General features: G+C 48.6%; 3 protein-coding genes across 10 annotated transcripts in view; 2 read left to right on the forward strand and 1 right to left on the reverse strand.

Annotated features, from left to right (window-relative positions):
- Window positions 1-12,423, forward strand: part of LOC121589628 (protein roadkill) — a 71,022-nt gene extending 58,599 nt beyond the window's left edge. For 3 of the 4 annotated variants that reach the window (XM_041908701.1, XM_041908698.1, XM_041908699.1), the window contains exons 4-8: window positions 10,039-10,160; window positions 11,093-11,372; window positions 11,480-11,657; window positions 11,761-12,082; window positions 12,269-12,423. In XM_041908701.1, the coding sequence (XP_041764635.1) occupies window positions 10,039-10,160; window positions 11,093-11,372; window positions 11,480-11,657; window positions 11,761-12,082; window positions 12,269-12,416 (1,050 nt within the window). In that variant the 3' untranslated portion in view covers window positions 12,417-12,423. The remainder of the gene's footprint in view (window positions 1-10,038; window positions 10,161-11,092; window positions 11,373-11,479; window positions 11,658-11,760; window positions 12,083-12,268) is intronic. The other variant, XM_041908700.1, reaches the window with a different exon arrangement.
- Window positions 12,424-12,446: 23 nt separating this feature from the next.
- On the forward strand, window positions 12,447-14,928 carry LOC121590727 (uncharacterized protein DDB_G0271670-like). The gene is made up of 3 exons (XM_041910643.1): window positions 12,447-13,514; window positions 13,569-13,833; window positions 14,816-14,928. Exons 1-3 carry the CDS (start codon window positions 12,447-12,449, stop codon window positions 14,926-14,928), a joined length of 1,446 nt encoding a protein of 481 aa, XP_041766577.1.
- A 4,436-nt stretch (window positions 14,929-19,364) lies between these two features.
- LOC121588034 (LIM and senescent cell antigen-like-containing domain protein 1) lies at window positions 19,365-24,828 on the reverse strand. 5 transcript variants are annotated; one of them, XM_041905534.1, is made up of 7 exons: window positions 24,611-24,828; window positions 24,222-24,333; window positions 21,271-21,387; window positions 20,853-21,158; window positions 20,504-20,762; window positions 19,731-19,872; window positions 19,365-19,628 (listed from the first exon to the last, which is right to left on the reverse strand). In XM_041905534.1, the coding sequence occupies exons 2-7, from the start codon at window positions 24,236-24,238 to the stop codon at window positions 19,429-19,431; spliced, it is 1,041 nt and encodes a 346-aa protein (XP_041761468.1). In that variant the 5' UTR covers window positions 24,239-24,333; window positions 24,611-24,828; the 3' UTR covers window positions 19,365-19,428. The 5 variants fall into 5 exon arrangements, with proteins under 5 accessions (XP_041761468.1, XP_041761469.1, XP_041761470.1 ...); XM_041905535.1 differs by having other exon boundaries at window positions 24,410-24,828; XM_041905536.1 differs by lacking the exon at window positions 24,222-24,333.
- Between the last annotated feature and the right edge of the window lie 117 nt (window positions 24,829-24,945).

Consider the following 24,945-nt stretch of genomic DNA (forward strand, 5'->3'; position numbering starts at 1 on the left):
ATTGGTTGCCTGGAAATGCTTAGAGCTGGCTGTTTCACACCCGCCGTTCGCTAACGTGTTTTATGCTGTCCTAATGTTGTTTTCCCTCGCTCTTTCACTAACTTGAACTGGATTAAAAGAAAACGACGAGCCAATTATATCTCTATATGGTGCTTGCTACAGTTGTTGCGGTGATACAGTTTCAAATACAACCACCCACTAGTGCTGCGTTTGATACTTCTTCGGGGGGAGGGAGTGTTATTATTACACTCAGACAGAATGTGGCTGGTGGTGAGAGAGGGTCATCGATCTTTTCTGCTTTCGGGCTAGTTAAGGAAGAATATTCTATTCCATTCCGTCTTGTACAGTGAGCGCGGGTGGGAGGTGGTTAGGCAAGGGAACGAAAGGGTGGCTTCCATGTGTTGTTGTGGCTACAATAAAGGTAGCGAAGCGCAACCGAAAAGAACGGTTAACGATGGTAATTGCAAAGGAAACACATATTCAACCAGCCTCAACTACCACCTCACGCCACAGTGTGTATTACGTGCGAGTTCCGATGGTTTTTTTTTGGCTTTTGCCTCAACTTCCTTCTGAACAGCGTTTTGCTGGGCTTTTAGAAATGCTGTTAAATTTGTAGCCAGCTCGAAATAGAAAAATTGGACATGTGAGAGTCGGGCAGCAGCATTACTTTGCATGTTTGTTTCTTCTTCTGCTTGTTCTTGATATGAGTCAGTTGTTGGGTGTTTGCGGCGAGCGCGATGCTCTCACCGTCGGTTATTCACGGATGGTTATGCGCTCATCAGTTGATTTCCTCCTCCTCCTCCTACTCCAGGCGTGTTCAGGCGCTCCCTCCCAGTGCGCCTGCGGAAGGTATTTACGCGATCAGAATACTTTAAAACACCTTCTAGCGCTCGCCCTCTCAAGCCGCGCGCTCAGCTCATAAGCCGGACGACGACCCGGATCGTTCGTGTTGGCAGAAGTTGACGACTTGGCGCAAACCAAGAAGCCGTTGACCGCTGGAATTGCCTCTTTCTGCCTTCTGGTTCTGTGGTTGCTCGTTGCGTTATTTATCATTCGAAAAAAAAACTTTTTGCGTTTGTCGGAAGAAAGCGACGCGCGCTTGCCCACACACCACACAACGATGATGGTATCGGGCAGACCGACGGATGAGACGGATCAAACCGGCGGCAACAAACTGAGAGATGAAAACAGTTTGATAATCTGTTTGGATTGCGCTCTGGACCATCGCACACATTACTGCTTGTCAAACGGAAAGCATATGAACGGTCTAAAAAAGGTAAAGTTTGCTCCTAATTTTCATAAGTGTTTTATGGATCAAACACGCTCAAGATCAGCTTAGAAAACGTTAAGAAACCGAGATAAAAGCCGACATTTTCACACGCCCGACCACTAGAGCAGCGTCATGTACGAAGACGATCATCGTGTTCGGCTCACTCCATTGGGGAAGGGCTAAGTACCGGAAATCCATACCCCTATAGGAAGAAGAAAAGCACGTACCGAAAGGAGAAGAAAGTGGAAAGAGAGAGAGAGAAGGCATAGTTTTTTTTTCCTGTACATATTTGTGCATACACGCAGCCCTGTTGCTGCATAACCACCGACTCAATGTGCCCACCCCTTCCCTTCCTCCCTCCAGGGTCTCAAGGTATGATAGAGGGAAGCGGGGAGAGGAGTGCGAACTTGGCTGCCGATAGAAACGCTTTTACATCAATTATGCTCCGGTTCCGTCCTGCGATTTCTCATGCTTGATGGGGTTTTTCCTCCCTTTGCTGCTGCTGCGGTCGTTTGTGGTGGGGAGGTTTTTTTTCTTCTCTTACTTTTTTGTGGCCGTCGTCGGCAGCCGCCACCGGCCAGCCCTTCTGCTGCGTTACGTTCACTTTCTAGCCGGAATTACGCCACACCGCGGGTAAAAGTGAGTGTTGAAAAAAGGGCGTTTGTTGATGCGTTTGTATGTTGGCGCTGCTGCTGCTGCTGCTTTCCCAAGCGAGTGGAAAATCGGAAGCCATACTCCTCCGCCCTCCTTAGCGGCTTGATAAGGTTGGGGGGCGTGTGGGGGCCTTGGCCATTAGGTAAAAGTGGAATTTCTAGCGAAGAGGCCGTTTTTCTTCCCCCGGGCGGAAAATGGAGAAAGAATTCGGATGCTTCTGTGTTGTGTGTGCGTGTGTGTGCTTCCGGTGGAATAACACGTTCCTTTTGGAATGTTTGTTTTCTCTTGCTGTTGTTGTTGTTCTATAAAACACACATTTTTGCTGCTCAAAGTTAAACCCAACATGTTGCAGAAGTGAAAAAGTGTAACGGCTGTGCACCCTGCTTAAAAAAATGCTGCCTTTCATAAGTCTTCATTTACACACACACCCATAACAGAGAAAAAATGTCCACAGATAATTACTGGTTAAGCAAGACAAGCCCTGTCCAAAGCTCTGTTCCTTTAATCAAATGTTTGCCCAAAAGAGAAAGGAGGAAGTGCAAAACAGACCAATGAAATAATCGCAAATGAAGATGAGCGGCATTTGTTAACGGCGAACCGTGGGGGTGGGACCAATCATGCCTCCCACGATCACCATATCATCCTCATCAGCGCCATCATCATCATCGCGCGCGTGTGTGTGTGGTTGCTGTTACACATGCACGCAGCATAAAAGCGCGTGAAAGTGAGCGAAGAAACGATCGGAAGCTCAAAACGAAAGTGGTGTCGGTAGCAGCGCGGTTTAGATAAATGATTAAAGAGCGAGAAAGAGAGAGAGAGAGAAAGAGAGAAGGAGCGCACAAAAAGGGCTACGCGTGTGATTGTGTGTAGTTTCGCGGATTTCGCTAAGTTTGTTGTTAGCGAAGGTTTGCTGACCCTTGAGCGTTTTCTTTTCTGTTACACAGCTGTCCCTGTCTGTATTTGTTTTCCGTTTGTGTGGGTGGTTTTCCCCTCACTTCACTGCAATTGAACAAAGGATGGCTGTGGGTTGTAAAGGCGATTTGGTGTTAGCTTATCATACATATCATATTTGAGCGCAACAGTTACCCAACAGAGGATGTTTGAATAGTTTAATGTAAAAATGCGATATGCAAAATCCAGCATGGAGGGAAACTATTAAAGAAAAGCGCTGCACATTTTGATCGTCAAAATGTGGAGCCCTTTTCTTCACATTTCACTTCCTTTCTTCGCGCGGCGGGCGTAAGCTGCTGCTTATGTTTGTGAGTGATGCTGATCGCTGTTTGCCTTTCTCTCGCCCTCGCCGCGTGATCAATCTGCTGAACTGCTGCTCCCTTCTGATCCCTTCACGTGCCCCCCTTTTTCTCACCCATTCAGCCATTGTTGCTTGGTACTCTCACTTTCGTCTGGCGGGCGAGCAGTTTTGTTTAGCGCGGGAGGCCGACGGGAATAATGTTATGCTCCTCCAATTCATCTCCCGAGCGAGGAAGCCCTTCCATTTCTTCTCTCTCTCTATCTCTCTCTCTCTCTCTCTCTCTCTCTCTCTCTCTCTCTCTCTCTTTTTCTCTCTCTTTCTGTCTGATCTCTTAACAACAGGGTGATGTGTGTCCCGTACCGTGTTTATTTAAATGTGAAATAATCAAAAATGATCACGGGACGAACCCCGCGTCCCGTTGGCGCCCCCGGGGGGAGGTCATACTACGACCGAATGCACTTACTTTCCTTCGGTCGGTCGGATTTCACCCGAATGATTTGTTCCGGTTTGGTTGCCGTTGCGGTCCTCCTCCCGTGCTCTCTGGTGTCCCATCGCAACCGGAAAAGTGTGCTGTGTGCTGTGGCGCTGGTGCTCTGTGCTCTGTGACCGTCGGCCGATTGTGTGCAGTAAGAGAGGAGTCTGCCCTACCACCTCCACCGCCACCCTCATCTCCCGCACTTGGCAGACCGCGCAAACGAGAGCGAAAGTGAAATGTGGATGGCGCCAAACGAAAATTTGTCCAACATTCACATTCACTACTTTCATTTGCAGCGTCGCTGTGTTCGGAGAGTGTGTGTGCGTGTGTGTGTGTGTGTGTTTCTTTGAATGGCGCATGGGGTGGGAGATGGGAGGAGACGATCGGCCGGAGCAGAAGAGCTGGCGCGATCTCCTTCCGGTCCGTATTTGGCGCGAAGAGAAGTGGGTGGGGATATGATTACGGAGGTAATGATCATCATCCAATCCCCATCCAAATTCATACCAAATACTTCTCTCCCCTCTACTACGATGATTTCTCTCCCACACGTCTGATCGTCGGTGTCTGGCCGCCCGAAATTACTCAACACGATAATGGTGTCGCTGGTGAAAAGTAATGCTGGAAAACATTCATTTCTAGCTGTGTGTCTTCCTTTGTGGCGAGAGCAACAAAAGTGAGGTTTTTTTTAAGGAAGAGTAGTTCGTGTACCACTGAGTGTGTTTCTTTTACTTTACCACACATACACTGTTAATATAAAGGACAGTATGTTACTGTTGGTTCCTGTACAACATAAATAGCACGAATGGAGAAACTCATTTCCTCAATTTTTGGACACGCTAATTATGCAAAGGGTTCGCGTTCGTGCGCCGTAATAGGGTTTGGATTTCCAGTCGTGTGCTAATTTTCACACCACCACTTGAGTGTTTTTTTCCGCGTCGAAAAAGCCATACATACCTTGTTTTGTTGTGTGGTTCGTCCGGGCAGCAGACATTTGTTTTATCTACGCCGCCATCCGTTTTTATCACATGTGCGACCATTTTGGTTTTGCTGGTTTACTAATCCATGTTACTGACAGCCTGCTGTAGCATGTTAATGCATAAAATTTAAATATTGTAATAAATTATTTTTCGAATAAATATGTTCCAAAATCAATTGCGCTTTTAGTCAAATTATCGTTGAAATAAAATGGCTAAATGTTTTTCAATTAATATTTTTATACCTAACTACAATGCTTCAATGCATCTATCCAACAATTTATCTCTGTCGCCATATTATGCTCAAGGCTTATCCAGCGATCTCCGCGCCATAATCACCCAAGAAAAAGGAGTTTTTTTGCATTGATCTTATTGTAACACTACAATACCACCGTGTATGGATAGCATGGCTATGATCCTTCCCTAGCGGAAAGATCGGTTTCCTTTGGGATGCTAAGTGGATGATAAGGGGGCAGAGGTGTGTGCGCTGCTTGCTGTGTCTCTGTGTGCGCGTTAAGTAAGGAGGCGCCCGGTAGAAAAGCAGCAGAAAGAAAGCACACTCGTCTGTGTGTGTTGATCGCCATTTCCCGCGGCACAAACACGTTTTTAACCTCTGTTCTTCTGCCTGCTCCTCTCTCTTTCTCTCTTGCAATCTCTCTGCTTCTCTCGCTTTATTCATTTCTCCGCTTACATAATGGTCGATCGGATTCGGATAATTTGGGAGGGGTGCGGTGCTGCTCGTTGACTGGCTGATCGCCCGCAAACCAGCCCGCATGTAGCACCATCCCCTCTTCCTCCGCCCCGCCGTGGTGTTGTGTAAGGGTGAAACTTTACGGAAAAAGGGAGGAGAGGAGTGGTGGGATATAGTAGAAATGATGGTTTCCTTTTTTGCATTGCTTCTGCGCGCTGGGGGTGGTGATGGTGGGTGGGGTGGTTTGCACTGTTTCTCCCCCGAAACGAGATATCCTCCCCAACCGATCGGTCGGGCTCCTTTCTCCGCTGATCATTTCTCTTTTTCGAAAACGCTCTGCTCGGATGTATTCTCTCGCGTGTGTGCGCTCATATATCCTGTGTGAGTCGTTTCGCCAAATCGGGATATTGATCTTGGGTCGTGCGGAAGAAGTGAAGAAGGGAGGTGGTTTACTTTTACCGGAAATGTAGTACACTGTCAGTGTGTCCACTTCCTGTTCCGCTTGCCATTTTATGCCGGTTGAGGGTGGTGGGGCGTTTCGGCACTCGCACTTCTTCTGTTCATCTCCCCCGTTGCACTCCTCCGGGGCTTTTGTAAAATGTTTGACATTCAACGACGCCGACAGAATCGGCGAATGGAGAAAGGTGTCGGGAGGGTGTGTTGTCTCTCTTGTCTGGCGTGTTAAAAAGGGGAGCAAAATGATCGTTAATTCAAGGTGTCGTCTATCTTTGTTATGTGTCTTACAAAAAGCAAGATCAATACTGAAAGTAGTGTAGGAGAGGAGGGATGGGTAGGAGTAGCCGGCTTTCCTCTGTAATCCCAAATCACCTCTCGCACTGGTACGGCGCCGCTGCCGCGAGGTGAAAGTGAAAGAGAGCACACGGAGGAGAGACCCAGTGCAAGGCGTCGAAGCAGAAGGGAAAGGGGGAGAGGGAAAGAAAGGTGAAGAAACGGCCATCGAATGCGGTAACACACTCACCGCCCTACTTCCCGTGCCCTCCACCGCCCCGTTGCGCGCTGGACGAGAAAGCCAAGGGAAGTGTGCGTGTATGTGTGTGTGCGCGCGCGCGAGAGAAACCCCCGGAGGTGGTGGTGCGCGGTGCGCTCGGTGAGAGTGAAATGTTTTTGGGCAGCAGCTTTTCATTGTGTAGTATTGGTTATGAAGGCGTGTGCGCGCGTGCGCGCGGGCTCCCTCTCGCGCGCGCCGTGCTGTAGTGGTGGTGGTGGTAAACCGCTGGAGGAGAGCCTGAGACACTCTCACTCCCGAATGGCCTAAGCCGTCGCCGCAGCAGCAGCAATAGGGACCGATCGCGGCACAAACTTTGGCCGGCGCACAACAGTGTTTCGGAGTCGTTCGTCGAGAGTGTCAGCAGCCGTTGTGTGAGCGGAGCCCGCAATAGTTGTTGTGTTTGGTCGTCGGCGCGCGTTACAGAGTGTGTGCGCACGAACACACCACTCCACACGTTCGATCGGCCGGTCGCTCGCCACTGCGCCCTGTTGGTGTGTCTTGTTTTGTGAGAAGATCCTCGTGCACTTTTGTGAAGAGTTCGTCTTCGATTCGTAGCATCATCAAACCATTCGTACAAAAGTTCCCAAAGCTCCGGGTCCCAGCGAGAGAAGCACGTGAATCATTAGTGCTTCTGTATTTTAATCCTCTAGCAGTCTCCTTGGTGTGCTTTCTACCGGAAACCGTTCCTTTTTCATTTCCCGTGTGTTTGTGTGCTGTGTGCGTGTGCATTTATAAATTCACCCTTTGAGTATTGGAGTAGCTCCCGTCTGTGATGTGTTTGTGTATTGTGTTTTAACGTATTTCGAGCTGTCGAGGCAGATTTTAATCTCACCCACCAAAGCTGTGTTCCAACGTCGCTACAAGTAGTTACCAACCGCCCTCGAAGTTCCTCGTTCCTTTCGGCTGGGTGTATCGAAAAAAGCATCCAATTGCCTACATTCAGGCGGTAAAGGTTAAGAAGATTCCTATTAACCCTGCGAGTGTCGATTCCAATTGGAAAGTGTCTCCCGTGCAGTGCTGCGGATGTGCCGGGGGAAGGCAAGCTGCTGCAATTTCGTATCCCCGTTGTGAGCGTTTTTTATGCAAAAGCTGAAAGCTAAGTCAAAGTATGGCCGACAAGTGTGTGCAAACGGCAACTACGACCGTGCGGACGAGAACGATCGCCATTGCAACGGCTCCGGCCGGGTCGACTTCCGGCGGCAGTGGTGGTAGCAGTAGTGGTAGTGTTAGTGGAAGTAGTGGCGCATTTTTAGTACCTCCGATTGTGATACCACCGCGGCCACCCCGCCGACGCATCCTGACCGCCACGTACATGGCCACAACAACGATTGCCAAATCGCGGCCACCGCAGCCGGCGGATGGTGACGATGGTGGTCCTGTTGCTGCTGCGTCCTCCTCCACCAGCCAGCACCAACCCCACCGACTACTACCTTCCAGTACAACGAGCGCCGGTACGGTCGCGGCCTCCGAGCCAGCGGTTCTACCGATGGCGGAGGGTCGGTTAGATCCTTCTCCTGTTGCGACTACCACTACCACCACCACCACCACCATGACAAAAGCGGGCGAGGACGGGCTTAAGGAGACGGACGATGATCTCGAGGAGCGGAAATACGTGTTCAAGATGAAGCTCAACTACTGCAACATCTACCTAGTGACGACCAGCTACCGAAAGGAAAGGCTCCTTCCCATTTTCAATTTTGCTTCTTCTTTTATTTGCTGTTGTTGTTGCTCCGATAATCGTCAGGCAGCAGGGGGTTTCACTTTTATCTGGTCGTGTAGCAAGGGGACAGAGGTACCAGCAGGCGAAAGGTGGGATTGTTACGTGTGCCGTTTCCTCATGCTCTGCCACTGCTGTTGCTCCTCCGCTGTCATCTTTCACCGCAAAAAAGGCGTCGTTGTAAGAGAGAGGATGAGGGGGACGCGGACGGAGGTGGCCAAGACAACACAACAGCGCCTGGGGGATGGCAGCTGCACCACTTGGGGGCATTTCTTTTTCAGCAGCCACTCTCTACTTTTACATAATCGTTAACAACGCCTCTTCCACCTTCCTACTCGCCCATTGCCGCACGATTATGGGAGGGAGGGGGGAAGGAAGAGGTGAATCTCCTTCACGCCACGATCACTTTCTTCGGAGTGTGGGCCTCCGTCACGCAGGGGGAAAAGTCTGCAAACGATCGCCCGGCGACGATCTCCATTGCATCTTAGTGTGTGTGTGTGTGGCGTGGGTTTTTTTGTCGATTTTGTTTTGTTTTGCTATTTCCTTTCTATGACGCGCTCTTTCTCTCTCTTTCTCTTGCCCTCCGCTTTATCGTTCCATTGTTGATGGTGGTCAGCATCGTGCACACGCAATAACCCCACCAAAAGCAACTCACACTCTCTCACCGATCAAGAGTAAACTGTGAAGGGATGATTTGATGTGTGTGTATATGTTTCCACTGTGACTCTCTCTCTCGCACGTACGCGCGTGTCACCCTGGTGGTGAAGGGATCCGTTTAATGTGGGGAGCCGTCCCTCTGTTGGGGGCACGTTTTCTCCTGTCTGCTGCATCCGTCAACCAACCCTTCCCCCACTCACTCGCACACACACACACCGTCCCTTTCGATGCTCTTTTGCTGGCGTCGGCGGTGAGGCAGGGGTTGCGCGCTTGCTTTCTCGTCTCGATGTTTATACCCGCAAGCTTCTTTTGCACGCGCGCGTGCAGTGCAGCTTTCCCCTTTCATTTCCCCGCGCAGAGTTGGGTGAGTGGGTGTTGTTTCGCGCTTAAACGCAGTGAAAGGCCGGAAGAAAGAAAGCAACAGTGCCGGCTGCGGTGGTTGAAGAGGAGAAGGAGGCAAGGAGGAAGGCGGGGAGAGCGAATTAAAATATTGGTTACCTAACCGACCGACCGACGTTTTCTGTTTGGTTTTGGTTTAAATAAGGCTTCGTCTTCTTCGCTGGCGTGAGTCAGACGGAGAAAGAGAGGGAAAGAGAAATCGTAACAACGAAAGGACAGGAGCAACGCGTGTGTATACCACCCTCTCCGTATCATCACCCCCAGGCACACCAACTGCTCTGCTGCCCCTCTTCCCCTCCCCAGGTGTAGGGGTGGCGTTTGTTGTTGCGCATTGTGTGCGCATGGCGAAAATTGGAATGGAATATTGAAAACTTTTCCTGTGCGCGCGCGGCATTTTCGGCTGGTTGAGGAAGTGGGGAGGCCCCCTTCATATTCAACTTTTCTTTCTTCTTTCAGCCGAATGATGATGATCCACATGACGATTGTGAGATAGAGAGGTGTCTGAGCTCGCTGCTTTCGTATGCGCGCGATCGTGGCCAAAACGTTTTGGGGTGTAAAATCTGTTTCACGGCCGGTCCGTCGTGGGCACACGCTTTTTCTGGCTTATGTTTATTTTAATTTATTTTATTTCTCCTTGTACTACTATCGGTGTCTGAATTGCAAATGAGACGCTCACGATTGCAAAAGAAGCAGTAGAAGAAGATAAGCGGCAATGACGCTGTGTCACGTTTTTGTCGGTGCGAATTTTGGTTCAAATCTTATTACAAATTTTCCAGTTGGAATATTTGACGAATTTTGCCTCATATTTGTTTGGGGGTTATGTTGTATGAAAGTCATTGATTGCATTCAGCTTGTGTGTTGGAACGTGTCGAACGCTTTGAATAAAAACTCGATGTGACATAATTTTAACATTATTCTCTCCTTTCTTTCCCTTCAACAGGTCAAAGTGGTCAAATTCAGCTACATGTGGACGATCAACAATTTCAGCTTCTGCCGGGAAGAGATGGGCGAAGTGCTGAAATCCTCCACATTCTCCGCGGGTGCTAATGATAAGCTAAAATGGTAAGTGTGGCTTTCTTTTGTGCGGCTTAAGCGTGAGGCTCAAAATGCCAAATCTATACCGAAAAAAATAAGATTTATTGTGATAATTTTCCCCTGACCATATACGGATTGGTACGGTGGGAGGAAGAGGCAAAACAACGGCCGAAGCTCGTGTTGTTATGAAACTGATCCTCCAAGCTTCATTGCAAATACTCCAACATCCCAATCATCTCTGTGTTCGCCCCACCCCCACTTACTTACCATTGACCTCCAGGATCTTGCAGCCACTTTCTTCCATTCTTCCCGGAGTGGGGGGAAAAGAGAGTATAGGGTCCGCGCTGGGTAGGATCCTTTCACCGACTCCGAAATTTCACCGGAAAGAGAGTGCCTCATCAAACCAGCAAACGGCGGGGGACATATGGGGGCGCACAAACCGCCCGTGAGAGAGATATCCGTGTAGAAAGTCTGCCGTGTGCCGCCGTCATTTCCGTGTAGAAAGTACAAAGGTTACATGCGATGGTTGCAGTTGTTGTTGTTTTTTTTTTTGTTACTGTTGTTTTTGCTCGCTTCGTCTGGCCTCTGTTGGGGTATTTGTTTGCTTGTGGACGGTTTGGTATTTATATTTTTAAAAAACTTTCGTTTTAAAAACACCACCGCCGGCCCATGTGCCAACAGTGTGTAAAAGTTGTGATAAGCTTTAGTAAGGGCGGGCAGTGTTTCTGTGTAGTGTTCCATTTTTGGAAACACATTCCAATGGCGTTGGTTTACAGTCGCCCGCCGCGTTGCCTTTCAATTCCGTGGCCAACACATTCGAAACGTCGCATAACACTGCGAGAAGCAATGTAAAAGTAATATAAATTTCCAACATTCTGATCGGTGTTGTGTGGCATTTTCGTCGTACGGTTTGAATGAATATTTCCTCTAAATGTATCGTCTCTCTCTTTATCTCCCAGGTGCTTGCGCGTCAATCCAAAAGGTCTGGACGAGGAAAGCAAAGACTATCTCTCCCTCTACCTGCTGCTGGTGTCCTGCAATAAGTCGGAAGTGCGGGCCAAGTTCAAATTTTCCATCCTCAACGCCAAACGCGAGGAGACGAAGGCGATGGAGTCGCAACGGGCGTACCGGTTCGTGCAGGGCAAGGACTGGGGCTTCAAAAAGTTCATCCGGCGAGATTTCCTGCTAGACGAGGCGAACGGTCTGCTGCCGGAGGACAAACTAACGATATTCTGCGAGGTACGACAGGCGCGTCTCTGCCGTTCTCCACCCCACACACAACACCCTCTCTGTTGCACTAAGCCAGAGTCTAATTCCCACTGTCCTTTGTTTTATACCGCCCGCAGGTCAGCGTAGTGGCCGATAGTGTGAACATTTCCGGCCAAAGCAACATCATCCAATTCAAAGTGCCAGAATGCAAGCTGTCCGAGGACCTAGGGACACTGTTCGACAACGAAAAGTTCAGCGATGTCACACTAGCGGTCGGTGGCCGAGAATTCCAGGTGCACAAAGCAATCCTTGCAGGTAGGTAGCATAATGCGCTCACTGTGTCCCTTATGGGGACTGACGGGTGCATCGCGGCAACACGGTCCTTTTCATAATGCGACGATTCTTTCTTTCCCCGTAGCACGCAGCCCCGTGTTTGCGGCAATGTTCGAGCACGAGATGGAGGAGCGAAAGCAGAACCGGGTCGCCATCACCGACGTGGACCACGAAGTATTAAAGGAGATGCTGCGGTTTATCTACACGGGGAAGGCACCGAACCTGGACAAGATGGCGGACGATCTGCTCGCGGCGGCGGACAAGTACGCGCTCGACAAGCTGAAGGTGATGTGCGAGGAAGCGCTCTGTGTTAACCTGTCGGTCGAGACGGCGGCCGAAACGCTGATCCTGGCCGATCTGCACAGTGCGGACCAGCTGAAGGCGCAAACGATAGACTTCATCAACACGTAAGTTGCATTTCGAGAGCGCTGTGCCGCGCCGCGCCAAACCGCCAGACCGTGTGTTAGTCTTTCTTATGCTCATCGTACCATTTTTTCTTTCTCTCTCCTTTTCTCCCTCTCTCTCCTTTTCTCTCTTTTTTCTACACCTCGCCGTTCACTGTTCGGATCCATTTGCTGCTGCGCGCCTCTTAGCAGTCATGCGACGGATGTGGTGGAGACGGTCGGCTGGAAGAACATGGTCGCGACCCATCCGCACCTGCTGAACGAAGCGTACCGGGCGCTGGCCACGCAACAGATACCACCGATCGGGCCCCCGCGCAAACGGGTGAAGATGAGCTGAAATAAAATGTTGACATCCGTAAATGCCGTGATGTCAACAACATCGCCTTCATCGCCGTCATCACCGTCATCGTCGTTGTCGTCGTCGTCGTTATCATCACAAAGCTCCGCCTCCTCCAACACCACCACCATGAGCACCACGGCATCAGCAGCAGCAGCAACCCACCTCACCGCTCCCTCCCAGCCAGCAGTGTCGTCTTCCTCTCCGTCCCCGGGGGGAAGTGGCACGTTGGCGGCCACCTCAACCACCTCACCGTCGGCACCGGCACTCGCAGCAGCACTGCTCCTGACATCCTCACCAGCATCATCACCGTCGTCGTCGTCCTCCTCGAACCGGTCGACCAGCACCACCACCACTACTACTACTTCATCGCATTGCCATGGCTACCAGCAGCCGCTACTTTTATCCTTAGCGGCTTCGCCCTCGCCGGCCCTGGTACAATCCTCCACGGTGGCAGCTTCGAATAGCGGTTCGGCCTCCCTGTTGATCAATCATCTTACGAGCAGCAACAAACCGACGCCGTCATCATCGCTCGCTGCCCCAGCGTCACCCTCGTCCTCCAGCCCGTCATCGTCATCGGTGGTTGGCGGAAGAGTTGAAGCTGCAAAACCGTCGACGACGGTTCGCACTGAGGAGACGATCGGCGGTAAACGGCAGGCTCCGCTGGTACTGGTGGCATCGGCGACCACGCCCAGGAAGACAAAACTGAGCCACAGCAGCAGCCACTCCTCTGCCCTCATCGGTGGACGTGGCGGAGTTGCCGTTGCGGATGGCGACCCTGCCTGTCCGAAGGTAGCGCTAGCGTCACCGATCGTCAACGTGGTGGTGAATGACATTGCCGCCGGGCTGGCGAACGCTGTTGCAGCGGCCGTCGCGGACGCCGTCACAGTCGCAACGATTGGTAGAAACCTGATCATGGCGACGACGGCAGCCGCACCACCATCCGCTGGCAACCGGCATCATCATCACAATGCCCGCACCAACGCCACCACCAACACTAACGGCGGTGGCACCGCGCTCAACTCGTACTCACAGCTGCGCCAACAGCTCGAAATGGGCTCTTCGGCCGCCGTTGTTGGCGGGGGAGTCGGCAAAGGTGTTGCTGGTCCGCATCAACATCATCATCGTCACCATCATCAGGCTTCCTCGCAGCAGCAGCAGCAGCAACACAGTCATCTGAAGCAATTTCTTAGCGCCGGTGCTGGTGCTGCTGGAGGTGGTGGGGTGGGTGGTGTAATGGTGGCTACTGCTGGCGGTGCCGGCAACCAGCACCCTGGTGGTGCAGCACAGCAACACCACCACCATCATCACCATCACCATCACGTACATTCGCAGTCGAGAAGGCAGGCGGCGCACGCTGCCGGTGGTGGTAGCAGTGGGGCCGTCGCTGGTGGCAGCACTGCTTCATCCAGTGGGGGTAGTGTCGCAGCTGCTAACGGCGCCACCTCGCAGCCGGAAGTCGTCGTCACTATCCATGACAGCAGCAACGGCAGCAGCAGCAGCAGCAGCAGCAGCGGCAGCGGCAACGGCAACGGTCGTCACAATAATCGCTCCACGAATGCGATCGTCGATGCCAACTCAAACCATCATCACCACCATCATCGATGGTAGGAAAGGGAAGAGTTGCTGAGCAGTTGGTGGCGCCTGGTGTAGGAGATGCGGGCTGTGGAAGGGTAGATCTAACAGCAAAACAACGCTTAATGCAAAACAGGAGGATAACGTACGTTGCACAGTTTAAGATTAGTGGTGAGAAGGGATCAGACGGGGAAGCATAGCTGTGCGTGTCCGTGTGCGTCCGCGTGTGTGTGTGTCTGTGTGTGTGTCTGTTCATGTAGTGTGTAGTAGAATGGCATAGTAGTAGTAGTAGTAATATTTGATAAAATAGTAAAACAAAAGCAAACAGCCAACACAAGTGCGTGTGCGCGTGTGTGTTAGTGTGTGTGCCGCGTGTAGTGAAGATTGGCAAAGGACAGCGATTTAGATGGTTAACACATCAGGAGGAGTATAAAGCGCTTTATGGATGATCCAGCACAATCAGGCGACTTTATTCTGATCATAACCTTTACGCATCTTTTGTTGCATTACATGACCTTTCTCGTTTCTTCTTTCCACACCGCGTGCAGTGCAATTGCATACATCCTTCCATCCCCACCTGGTTCTCTCATTCCAATGCACACTTTTGCACACACACACGCGCGCGCGGCCGATAAATTGATTCTCTGTTGCTGCGGAAATGCCAACAGTTTTTCTCTTTCTTTCGCTTCACAATGCAACGCGCAGCATACACGCACACGCCCGCTCACTCACATACGGACACGGTTTTAGTGTGTTTTTCCGTACTGCGCTCCTTTATCTCTGCTTCTCTTTCGTTTTGATTCTCCCGCAACCCTTTTGCATAGGAGCCGGGTTGGCGTGTGCTCTGTTGCTCTTAGTTACAGTAACACACGCATCCCGGCTGCTTCAAAGCCTTCTACCACACTACTCGCCAGATGGTGGTGGGGTGCTAGCCTAGCAACCGACTGGTCCAGCGCCTTGCCTAAACAGCTGGCATGATTCTTTTGCTGTTTTTTTTTTCATTTCAAATTGTTCAAAGCATAGATGAACGTATGTCTGTGTGTGTGTGACACTCAACACATCACCTCCCCTTTCGCGCAGAGTTAAAAATAATTTATGCAATGTGATATTTTTTTTGTCGTCTGTACGTGTTAGCTAATATTAATTAATTAGTAATATGTGAGAGCATGTGAAGTGATGAAGAAATGAATCGTAAAGGAGCGGATTAAACAACAATCACACACACATACATACACACGCATGGCACGTCGTACACAACAGGAAGCCAGCAAGAGGAGGGTCCAGAAGAAGAGGATGATGATGATGATCACAAAAAATGATGGGTTGACAGAGGATACGAATTAGAGACGATAATGGTTGGACGGCAATGATGATAATATGGTAATGTAATAAGACGGGGACAGATGATAATGCTGATGATGTAAGTAAGGCGAAGGTTCCGGCAGATTGCGGATGTCAAGCAGAAGGAACGAAAGGGATGGGAAGGGCGGGCGTTGTTACAGTAGAAGAACAAAGAATTGTAGAGTGCGTCCGTTGAAGGAGCAACGGAGGGGGGGGGGGGTTGGCCAATGAAAAAGAATAAGTAGAAGTAGCAGGATGTTTGGTTATCGTGCGTGCATGCGCGTAGTATGCGTGTGTGGGGATCAAACCGGAGCGCAGGAAGAACGCGGATGATGGATTAAGATTGCATTGCGCGATGCACGACAAAGATGATGATTGTAACAAGAAGAGGCCAAGTGTAATCTATTTTGCTGATAATAATGCTAATAATAATGATGATGAACCTGTTTAAAGGTAACGTTCTGTAATTGAGCTCTAGATTATGCATGTGTATGTGTGTGTGTGCAAGATGTATGTATGTTTTTTGTATGAAAGGTTCATCTGTGGAAAGAGGGCAAGTGAACCCCACACCTCACGGGGGAGTGAGAAGCAGGGAAAGAAATTGGGAAAACGAATTGCAATGCAGTGCGCGGTGAGAGAAGCCATCCGCGTGCACGCACAGACGCACACACACTGTGGTGTAGTAGGGGGTTACTATTTAGTTGTTTTTTACACGCTCTGACGTGTGTGTGTGTGTTGGGTCACGTTAGTGTTGTGCCTGCTTGGATGAACTCCAACGGGTGGATTTGTGAGCATGTTGCGCTCCCCCCAGGTGTTGATCTGTCTTAATTGTGCTAGGAACAAGATGTGTGTCTTTGCCACCATCGGTCCCCACCCACCCAAACCATCCGATCTCTCTTTTCCCTCTTCTCTTTCTCTCTCTCTCTGTCCCTCTCTCTATCTTCATCCTTCCGCCTACGTTGGGCAAATGGAAGGATAGCATTTCTGAAGGACTGCATGCGACTCGTTGCTTAGTAGAACGTAGCAACATTGGATACAATTAGAATCCCGTTGGACGTAGCGTGCATTTTTCCTATTGCATAATAGTGAATGAGAATGAAGCAACACGTGCGCAGGCAAAGCATATTTTTTTCGGCTGGGTATGATTTTTGAAGCTTACCTCATACCATCCACACACACACACACACACCCGCCCGCATATGCACATAGAAAAAAGAAAATAAAATAAAACTGCTAGAAAACTGAAGAAAAACTACAGCCATTCTTCCGATGTACATTTATTCCTCATCCCGTGCGTGGTCTCTCCCCTCCCCCCTCTTTACAATGTGTAAGGAAGGGATGGAGGGGCTGCAACTTTCGTTATCGTTTTTCCCCTCCGTTCTTCGCCTCCTATTCATTAAGGATTGTGTTTTTTTCTTTATGTTCTTTCAATTAAGATTCAATTCACTGTGAAGAGAATAGTTGTAGTAATAGTAGTTGGTAAAATGTGTGTGTGTGTTTGGATTAACTCATGTAAAAAAGAGAATTGGGAAGAGAAATGGGTGAGTGGGTGGGTTGTAAGAGCAGCAGGCAATGTTAGAGAAAACAAACGTTTTTGTTTTGTTCGTTTAAACGCAAAATGAAGGGAAGGGGAGACAGGATAAAGATGCAGTGTAAACACACTGACACACACACAAAATAAACAAAGCTTACAATAAGTGAAACGATTACAACCTAATGTGCATATTTACATTTACATACACTCGTAGCAATTGATGATAATGCTGAGAATAGGACGAAACGGAACAGGATACGAAGAAAGGAAAAAGGGTTGGAGGGGATTGGTGGTCTTGAACTGTAGACGATTGATTGATACGAGAGAGGGAGAGAGAGAGAGAGAGAATGTGATTGGATTTAGTGGGTTTAGAATGTGAACAATCAAAGAACGATGGACAAAAGAGGGGGATCGATGGATTTGGTTGGTGGCTGGCGTGACCCATCCGTTGTTGTACGGTCTCAATCAAAACGGGTCATTTTCTTCCACTCAAACGTAACACACCATCAACATGCACGCACACAGATACGCAAGTTTTTGAACTTTCCAAAAAAAGGAATAAACGTACAACGGGCAGTAGTAGCAGCAATGCAACAATGGTTCAAGCAAGGTAAACGTCTTGGCACAGATTTCGAACCATGTAAGTGAATAGATTCCGTTTTTAAGGACTTTTTATCCTTTCCAAACAACAATATATGTGTTTGTGTGTGTGTGTGTGTGTGGGAGTAAGAGTTGGCCCTTTGAACATTGTACCGCTGCAGCACAACAGAGTACACGAGCGAGATGATGTGGAATCAGCGCTTCGAGAGTCGGGGCAGTGCCGAAACCACCGGGTTTCGATATTCGTTTTTTTTTGTTTTGTTTTAATTGCATCGATACAACGTAGGAAGGAGGATCAGAAGAGGAAGGAAACGTGAATTGAAAAGTTTAAAAAAACGCCTGTGTGTGTGTTTAGTACGTGAGTGTAAGGACAACTTTAATTAGAACATTGTCTAAGGCAAAGTAATAAACGAGATATAACAGTGTAGGGCAATAGGTGTAGTAAGCGACAAAAGCAAACAAAACAAAAAGTGTGAAAAGGGGAAGAGAAAAAAAAACTAAACCACACAGCAGATGCGCGACACACACACACAACAGCAACAATACAAACAAACAAAAACACGTAAGCAAACAAAAAAGCGATAAGTTAAATTTAGTACGATGGCTTCATATGTGATTATAAACAATTTAAAACAAGGAAGAAGTTGAAACAAGTAACAAATAAGGTAAGCAAAAGAAGAAGGAGAGACAGTAAGCGAGAGCGATCAAGAAGAAAATGGTAAAATAAAAATAAATGAGTTGAAAAATAAATATCATTACTTTTTTTGTATATGAATCAAACAACGAGAACAGGTTCGTAAATGAGCCCAACACAGGAGTAAAACAAACTCTACGGCGTAACCATAGTTTCTTACCTGGTTAGAAGATTTCAGCCCACTGCGAAGTATTCTTGTATTCACTACGTTACGTGCCATTTTAATGACGTATGGCTATAGTCAACACGCCGAATCCTGTCGACTCGACATCCCTTCAAAGCAGGCTCTAAGGAAGTGCTTCCGCCTGGGCTCTATAACAGTTGACTTTTTCTATATTAAACGGTCTGTAAATGGCACATTTTTCCTTGGCGAAGAAGAATTTGAACTGTACTCCAATGATATTTCAAGCATGTGCTGCTGTTGGTTCAGCAATAGCAGCGATTATTCTTTCCGTTATATCTGAATACGTTGCGGCGTAATATTTGGAGTTAAAATACAAACACATTAGTTTATTAAAAATATTACACACATACTAAACTCATCATCATAAATCGTGACGACTCTGTAGCGAATTTCCCTATCTTGGGGAAGGTACGGTTCGTTGCTTACTCGTCGTTTTCACGGCATTGCTGATTCTCCGTCCACTCTGTTCTTTACCCGTTAACGTGTTAAATGTTGTTATTTCAAAAAAAGTAAGTAAAAACTTTAATACTAAAACATTACAATTACACACCCGAACGTTGGTTGGGTGTGTGTGTGCGCATTATTGGTTGGCACTATTCGAGCACCGAACATGAACAAATACGGACCGTCTACAGTTCTCTTCAAAAGACTGGATAATACTCTACACACGAGACTAATAATTAATTCCAGAAACGTTTAAACATAGAGCTTGTTGCTTTTTAAATACACTCCTATACAAAACGGGCGCACCAATTGTAAATCATGTTTAATGAAGGAACAGCATCGTTCCTGACTACGCGTGTTAAGGCACTGTTTTAATCTTGCACTGCCGTTATGAGGGCGTTAGTAGAATGGTACTAGACTTCACGAACACTCACGTGGTTTCTTAATTACAATAAGCATCGAGGAGTTTGTTAATTGCTGATTTTATCTTGATTGTTCAAGTAAGTTTCGTTTTCAAGCACACATACTCTGCATTGGCCAGCGTGTGCGGGTTAGATTCGGTTTGCAAATCGTATCGATTGCTGCTTTCATTATTGGCACGCAGAAGAGAGTGTTGTTAAATTGACGTCCGCTACACCGTTTACGGGGCCGGCTTTTTGATTGTGTTTTCGTGCGAAATGCGCAAGCGGCGACGGAGCTCGCTCGGGAACCGCTCGTAGCACTTTTTGCACACCGGTTTCTCGTCGTACTCGAAGAATTTGGACTTCTGGTCCAGCTTCTGGTCGCAGATCGAGCAGGAGAAGTGATGAACGCACCAGGCCTTGTTCAATGCGGTGAACACTGTTTTGAGAGATCCAAAATGATGTGGAAAATGTAAAGTTAGAAACAATTGTCAGGTCGCGGGTCGATCGACTGTACTCCAGGCCCGAGCGAACCACTTACCATCACCAGCGATGACTTGATTGCAGACGAAGCACAAATTTCCAAACAGCTGATGATAGTGCGTCTCGCAGTAGGCCATGCCACGCTTCTCGTAGTGACGATGACCAAGGAAGGGTTTCTCACACTTGGCACACACAAAGTGCTACAAAGAGAAGCAAAGCATTGAGGAATGTTAATATATAGCTAGTAATTAGCCATTAAATTTAAGCAATTGAATGATACTGAGAAGGGTTTCGTAAGAAAAAGTTCAGAAATTCTCATATACGTAGATACAGTGTTTCCACGATTTATTGGTCAGTCCCCATAGATTTTTGGTTCGTTTCTTTAATTTATTCGTATTTTCCGATTGAATATCAATACAATTGCACCAAAAAATTCTGGGGAACGACAAAAAAATCGTGGGTACGCATCAAAAAAAATATGGGAACCCACCAAAAATTAATGGGAACCGACCAATAATTCGTGGGAAACCCTGTAATATCGTTTTTCCGATTGGATATATTCTTTGAAAAATTACAAGGTTTTTAAAAGGGATCTCATAATTTTGGGATACTAGCTTTTACGGCACCCTTTTTGGCTAGGCACATTTGGAATCCTATAAGAATATCTAATGTGCCTGTCCGAAAACGGTTCCGTACAGTCCAATTCCCATCACATAAAGTTCACTTCGCTTAACAAATATTAAGGAAAGTGTCACAAAATTGTGAGAACCCCTGAAAACCCCCTGCAAGGACATTTCTAGCCCCTTTTTACCGACTTCCCTAAGCACATACCTCAACGTGCCAATGCTTTCCCAGCGCGGTGACCACCCGTTCCTCGATCGGCCGGCGACAGGCACCACAGATCGGGATGCCCATGCGATCGTGGCATCGCAGGCAGTACAGTTCGTTCATGTCGTTGGCGGCATACCCGCTGCGGTTCTTCACCTCCCGGGCCGACGAGTCCAGTTCGGCACCGCAGGCCGTACAGTTGAAGTGATACCCGTGGTAAACTTCTCCCCGGAAGCGCAGTGGCGCATCGTCGATAATGCCACTAAGAAGAAAGAGTAGAAGATAAACAGTCCCGAAGATTAGTAATCAAAACGAAACGTTAGCGTTCGATGCCACCGTGCCGCCAACTTACTGGCACTTGTTGCAGACGAGCTTCCCGAGCCCGACCTCCTTCTCCTTGCGATTGCAATCGTGGCACAGGGCCCGGTTTTGGTTGCGTATGAAGCCCGAATCGGCCAGCGGAATGCTGCAGCGCTCGCAGGTGAAGCACTGCGGATGCCAGTTCGCCGCCATCGCCTTGATCACGCGCCCGATCACGAAGTTGTTGCACTTGGCACAGCACGGCGCAAACAGGATGTGGAAGTCCTTCTCGCAGTACTTGCGGCCCTCGAACTCGTAGAATATGCCGTCCTGGAACTGGCGGAAACATTGCGCGCAGCTGCAAAGCAATGCAAACAACCGTAATTGAGTATTTTAGTTTCCGAAGTTCCAAAATCGGTGCAAGGAGCACACTTGCACTTGCACACTTGAACGATGGCGGAAATACTCACACAAAGCATTGCGTATGCCAGAGCTGCCCGTTGGAGTTGACGATGCGCTCGTGCGGTTCGAAGCCTTCGTCACAGCGCGTGCAGTGCATCGTGCCGAGCGACATGTTGGTGGTGACGCTAAAAGAGGGATACTTTTCATTAGACATAACCACTAATGGAGATGATGATTGGGACATGTTTAGGTGAGTTAATGTTTTTTAGATATGAACGTCGCAGAGAAAGCACATGTCAAGTAGCAACGGTTAGGTGCGACGAAGGCCGCCTTTAAGATTACATCGAATTTGACTACACAAAGCTAACTGAATGCTTCAATTGATCAACACCATCTTCTCAAAGCACATTTTAGCGTTAATTTCCCTGGAGAGTATCGTTTCCAACAGAGATAATTCGATTTCAATTGAAAAAATACTCTATCCACCGTCACCTTATATTAGTTAGCCACCTGTATTACAAGAGGCTAATGCTTTGGAAGGGAGAAGAAATAAACACTTCATATATGTCACCACTCAACGGCTGCATGTGAAAATAGCAGCAGAGGAGTAGTTTTTGATCCATCGCTTCTCAAAAGCCTTTTTACTGGCTTGTTAGACACTGCGATTGTAACTTCCGAACAAACTCCTTTGCAAATCCCTACTGAAGCGTATGAACAACAGTTCCGGACGCATCGCGTCATCGCCTGCTACGAGTTTTGTTGACACTTCATTGCTGGAAGGGGCGGGAAGGAGGAAAGTTGACTAACCCGTCGCCTGCTGCCACCGTTTGCACGTTCGATCTGCCAGACTGTTCCCACGATTCCATCCTTCTGCCGGGTGTGCTCGGTGTGCCCGGTGCTATCCCGGGTGTCGGTAGATTCTGATACGCTCCGGGCGGTTGTTGCTGCCCCGAACTGGATGCTCCTCTCTGTGGCGTTACGCCGTGTGAAACGTTCGGCTGTTCGAATTGCACTGCCACTCGCGGTTGCGGTGGCGCCGTCCCGCTATCGTACACATTTCTGCTGTTTGATGTCGTTAAGAATTGCACATTCTTCTGACCCCCTGCCGAAGGGTGCGTCGGTGTCGAGGTACACAGGGGAAACGGTGCTGTGGTACCGCCGAACCCCGTTGCCATTCTTATCGGTGACTTCGGTTGCTGATAGTAGCTCTCCACCTGGGGATGGGGTGGCGGATAGGACGCGACATTCTGCTGCATCGGTGAGCGTGTCATCGTCGTCGTCGCTGTCGTCGATTGTTGTGTCGAACTGGCTGACATGAGCCGTGGCGATGCGGTGGAGGAAGGGCTGTCCGTATCCCGCCCGGGACGTAACATCATATCGCTAGCGGATACTGCTGCTGCTGCTGCTGCTGCACCACCACCACCAACACTGCCACCCACTGCTGTGTGGAGTAGGTTCTCCTTGGACGTGGTACGGCGCTTGTAAAGGTTCGAGTCTTCCAGCGGTTTCAGTTTAAGTGCACTCATAGCGTTTTCTCGTACACCCTGCTGTTTGCGCTTCACTTATCACGTTCGCGCAAGCTTCGGAAATATGAGGCCAGACTTTGTAGCTGACGCGGCGGTCTCGTCTGCAATGTCACCACTAAAACACGGCTGTACAAGCGAGCGACAATAAAAAACGGGTTGCTGCTGCTGCTGCTTCTGAGCGAGTTCTGGCCGATACTGGACGTGCGTTACAAAATGAGATACACAGTTCCGCTGCACAGCAAAAGGGATTAATAGCCCATCGTGATATCGCGAAATCGCGGTGCTATAGCTGCCGATAAAGGAACTCGCGCGGCGTGCCTTTCAGTGCTTCATCACCGTTCGGGATCGGTGGACGTGTGTAAAGCGGGTGAGAAAGCGACCCCGATATTTTTTATTCTTTTTGCTTGCTTGCGTATCCGTGCTTATCCGTTGGTCACCAGCAAACTACCACTACGCCAGCAACGCCAACTTCGACCTGACAGCAGATCGACACGACACTGTGATGGCACTGGCTCGCCACCACTACTGCTGCTGCTGCTGCTGATCCGTGCGGTCCAGAAACCGGGTCTGGTCCACCATTCCAATAAGGATTGGTGCTGGACGGCTGCCAGTTTCGGTTCGGCGGACTACACCACCAGACCCCCCCCCCCTCCCCAACCAGCAGAAAAGAAAGTACGGCGCAGGGAGTGACGGTTTACACCATTTAAGGCAAAAACACGTCTCTCGTTCGGGCTGGTTCGTCAGGGGAATGTTCGGACCGTTTGCCATCGTTGCGGGCACATCTCGGGCGTTTCGGACGCGCTTCGTGCGACACAGGACGGGTTTTGGAAAGGCTTTTTTGTTCACCTTTTTGCTTGGTTCATCAGCGTTTGGCCGGAGATTCGCGAAGTCTGCTTTGTGACATTTGTCCTTCTTTTACTCTGTGCCAAGTGGAGCGATTGTGAAGAGCGCAAGGCAAGAGAAGCAAATAGTTGTGATGCGGGAAAGATAGTGGGAGAGTTGCAAATGGGAAGTGATAGTGTGAATTGCAACGTATTGGCAAATGCATGAAAGATGCACCAAGATGCGCAGTCATCTTCAAAGGTCAAAAGCAGTGTGATACGCATTAGTGTATTGTGACGATTCAATGATTCGTACATCTGTTCGGTTAAAGTGATGTGAAGAAATCTTCACATCGATCCTGCGCGTTGTTTGTGTTAAATATTGCTCATGGTAGATTGTAATGTTTACCCAAGTATAGTGTAAATTTGTGATTAGCTTTCTTTAGGTACGTTCATTGCGCTTTGCTTTACGCCAGAAGGCAAGCAAACACCTGGCGTTATGGTGGTTTATGCACTTGAAGCAAAACATCTGCCGCCAGCTGGCCATGTTAGCGACATCCACCAATACGAACATAGCTTTTTTTCAATATTTGATCACATTTGTTAGTTTTGCTGTTGTTTAGCACTCCACACCCATTGATCTTGACACCGATCTAGCACCTGAAGGCTTACCCTGCGACTGGAGCCATGTTCTAAATTTGGCAACAACGAATCTCTCCCCCCGGGGTGATCGATTTCCGTAAAAGGAAGTACTTTTTGGACGTGATCCAACGGATGTGAAAAACTACAAAAAAGGGGTGTACAGCGTGTGTAAGTTACGTCGAATTATCAACACTGTTTCGATATCTTTACGATCCTACTTGGCGTGGTGTATAGCAAAGTCACTAAAACTCGAGATGGTAACCATATAAAAAGACCTTGCACGGTACGGTGGGACGATATCTAGGTAGGTGGTACTCGGTCTCTACATTCTTGCTGGGCCTACTTGATGCGAACGACGATCGCACAATTCGACGACCGTGTGCTGAGCTGATGAGCTCATAATCTTCACACATACGCACCTCTTTCGGCACCTGGACGGTGGTACGTTGATTATTTGCAGAGGACGGTAATCTGGTCAAACTATTGATAAGGCACTCGATGACGACGTAAACGATGAACAGATTTTCGATTATAAATTAAGGCACTATTTGCAGCAAAAGTTAAATAAACAAAAAAAAAAGTTATTTTCTCTCCTTTCGTGTTGATTTTCTTCGTCACACAGCCACTGACAGCTGTCAAACTGCCTGCGCAAGTTATGGCAATACAACATTAGCTTACCATAAAGCTGCTATAATCCATCCGACAAACGAATATTACGTCCGACACTTTTACTCTCGCATGCTCAATTCAATTG

This window comes from Anopheles merus, chromosome 2R (assembly GCF_017562075.2).
Source record: "Anopheles merus strain MAF chromosome 2R, AmerM5.1, whole genome shotgun sequence".
In the NCBI taxonomy this organism is placed as follows: Eukaryota; Metazoa; Arthropoda; class Insecta; order Diptera; family Culicidae; genus Anopheles; species Anopheles merus.

Coding starts and splice junctions, on each gene's coding strand:
- LOC121590727 (XM_041910643.1), top strand. CDS start 12,447: ATGTCAACAACATCGCCTTCATCGCCGTCATCACCGTCATCGTCGTTG. Junction 13,515..13,568: donor GCGGGGGAGTCGGCAAAGGT/GTTGCTGGTCCG, acceptor GCTTCCTCGCAG/CAGCAGCAGCAGCAACACAG. Junction 13,834..14,815: donor CACTGCTTCATCCAGTGGGG/GTAGTGTCGCAG, acceptor CCTTTTGCATAG/GAGCCGGGTTGGCGTGTGCT.
- LOC121588034 (XM_041905533.1), bottom strand. CDS start 22,728: ATGAGTGCACTTAAACTGAAACCGCTGGAAGACTCGAACCTTTACAAG. Junction 19,873..20,503: donor GAAAGCATTGGCACGTTGAG/GTATGTGCTTAG, acceptor TTCTCTTTGTAG/CACTTTGTGTGTGCCAAGTG. Junction 19,629..19,730: donor TCAAGTCATCGCTGGTGATG/GTAAGTGGTTCG, acceptor CTCTCAAAACAG/TGTTCACCGCATTGAACAAG.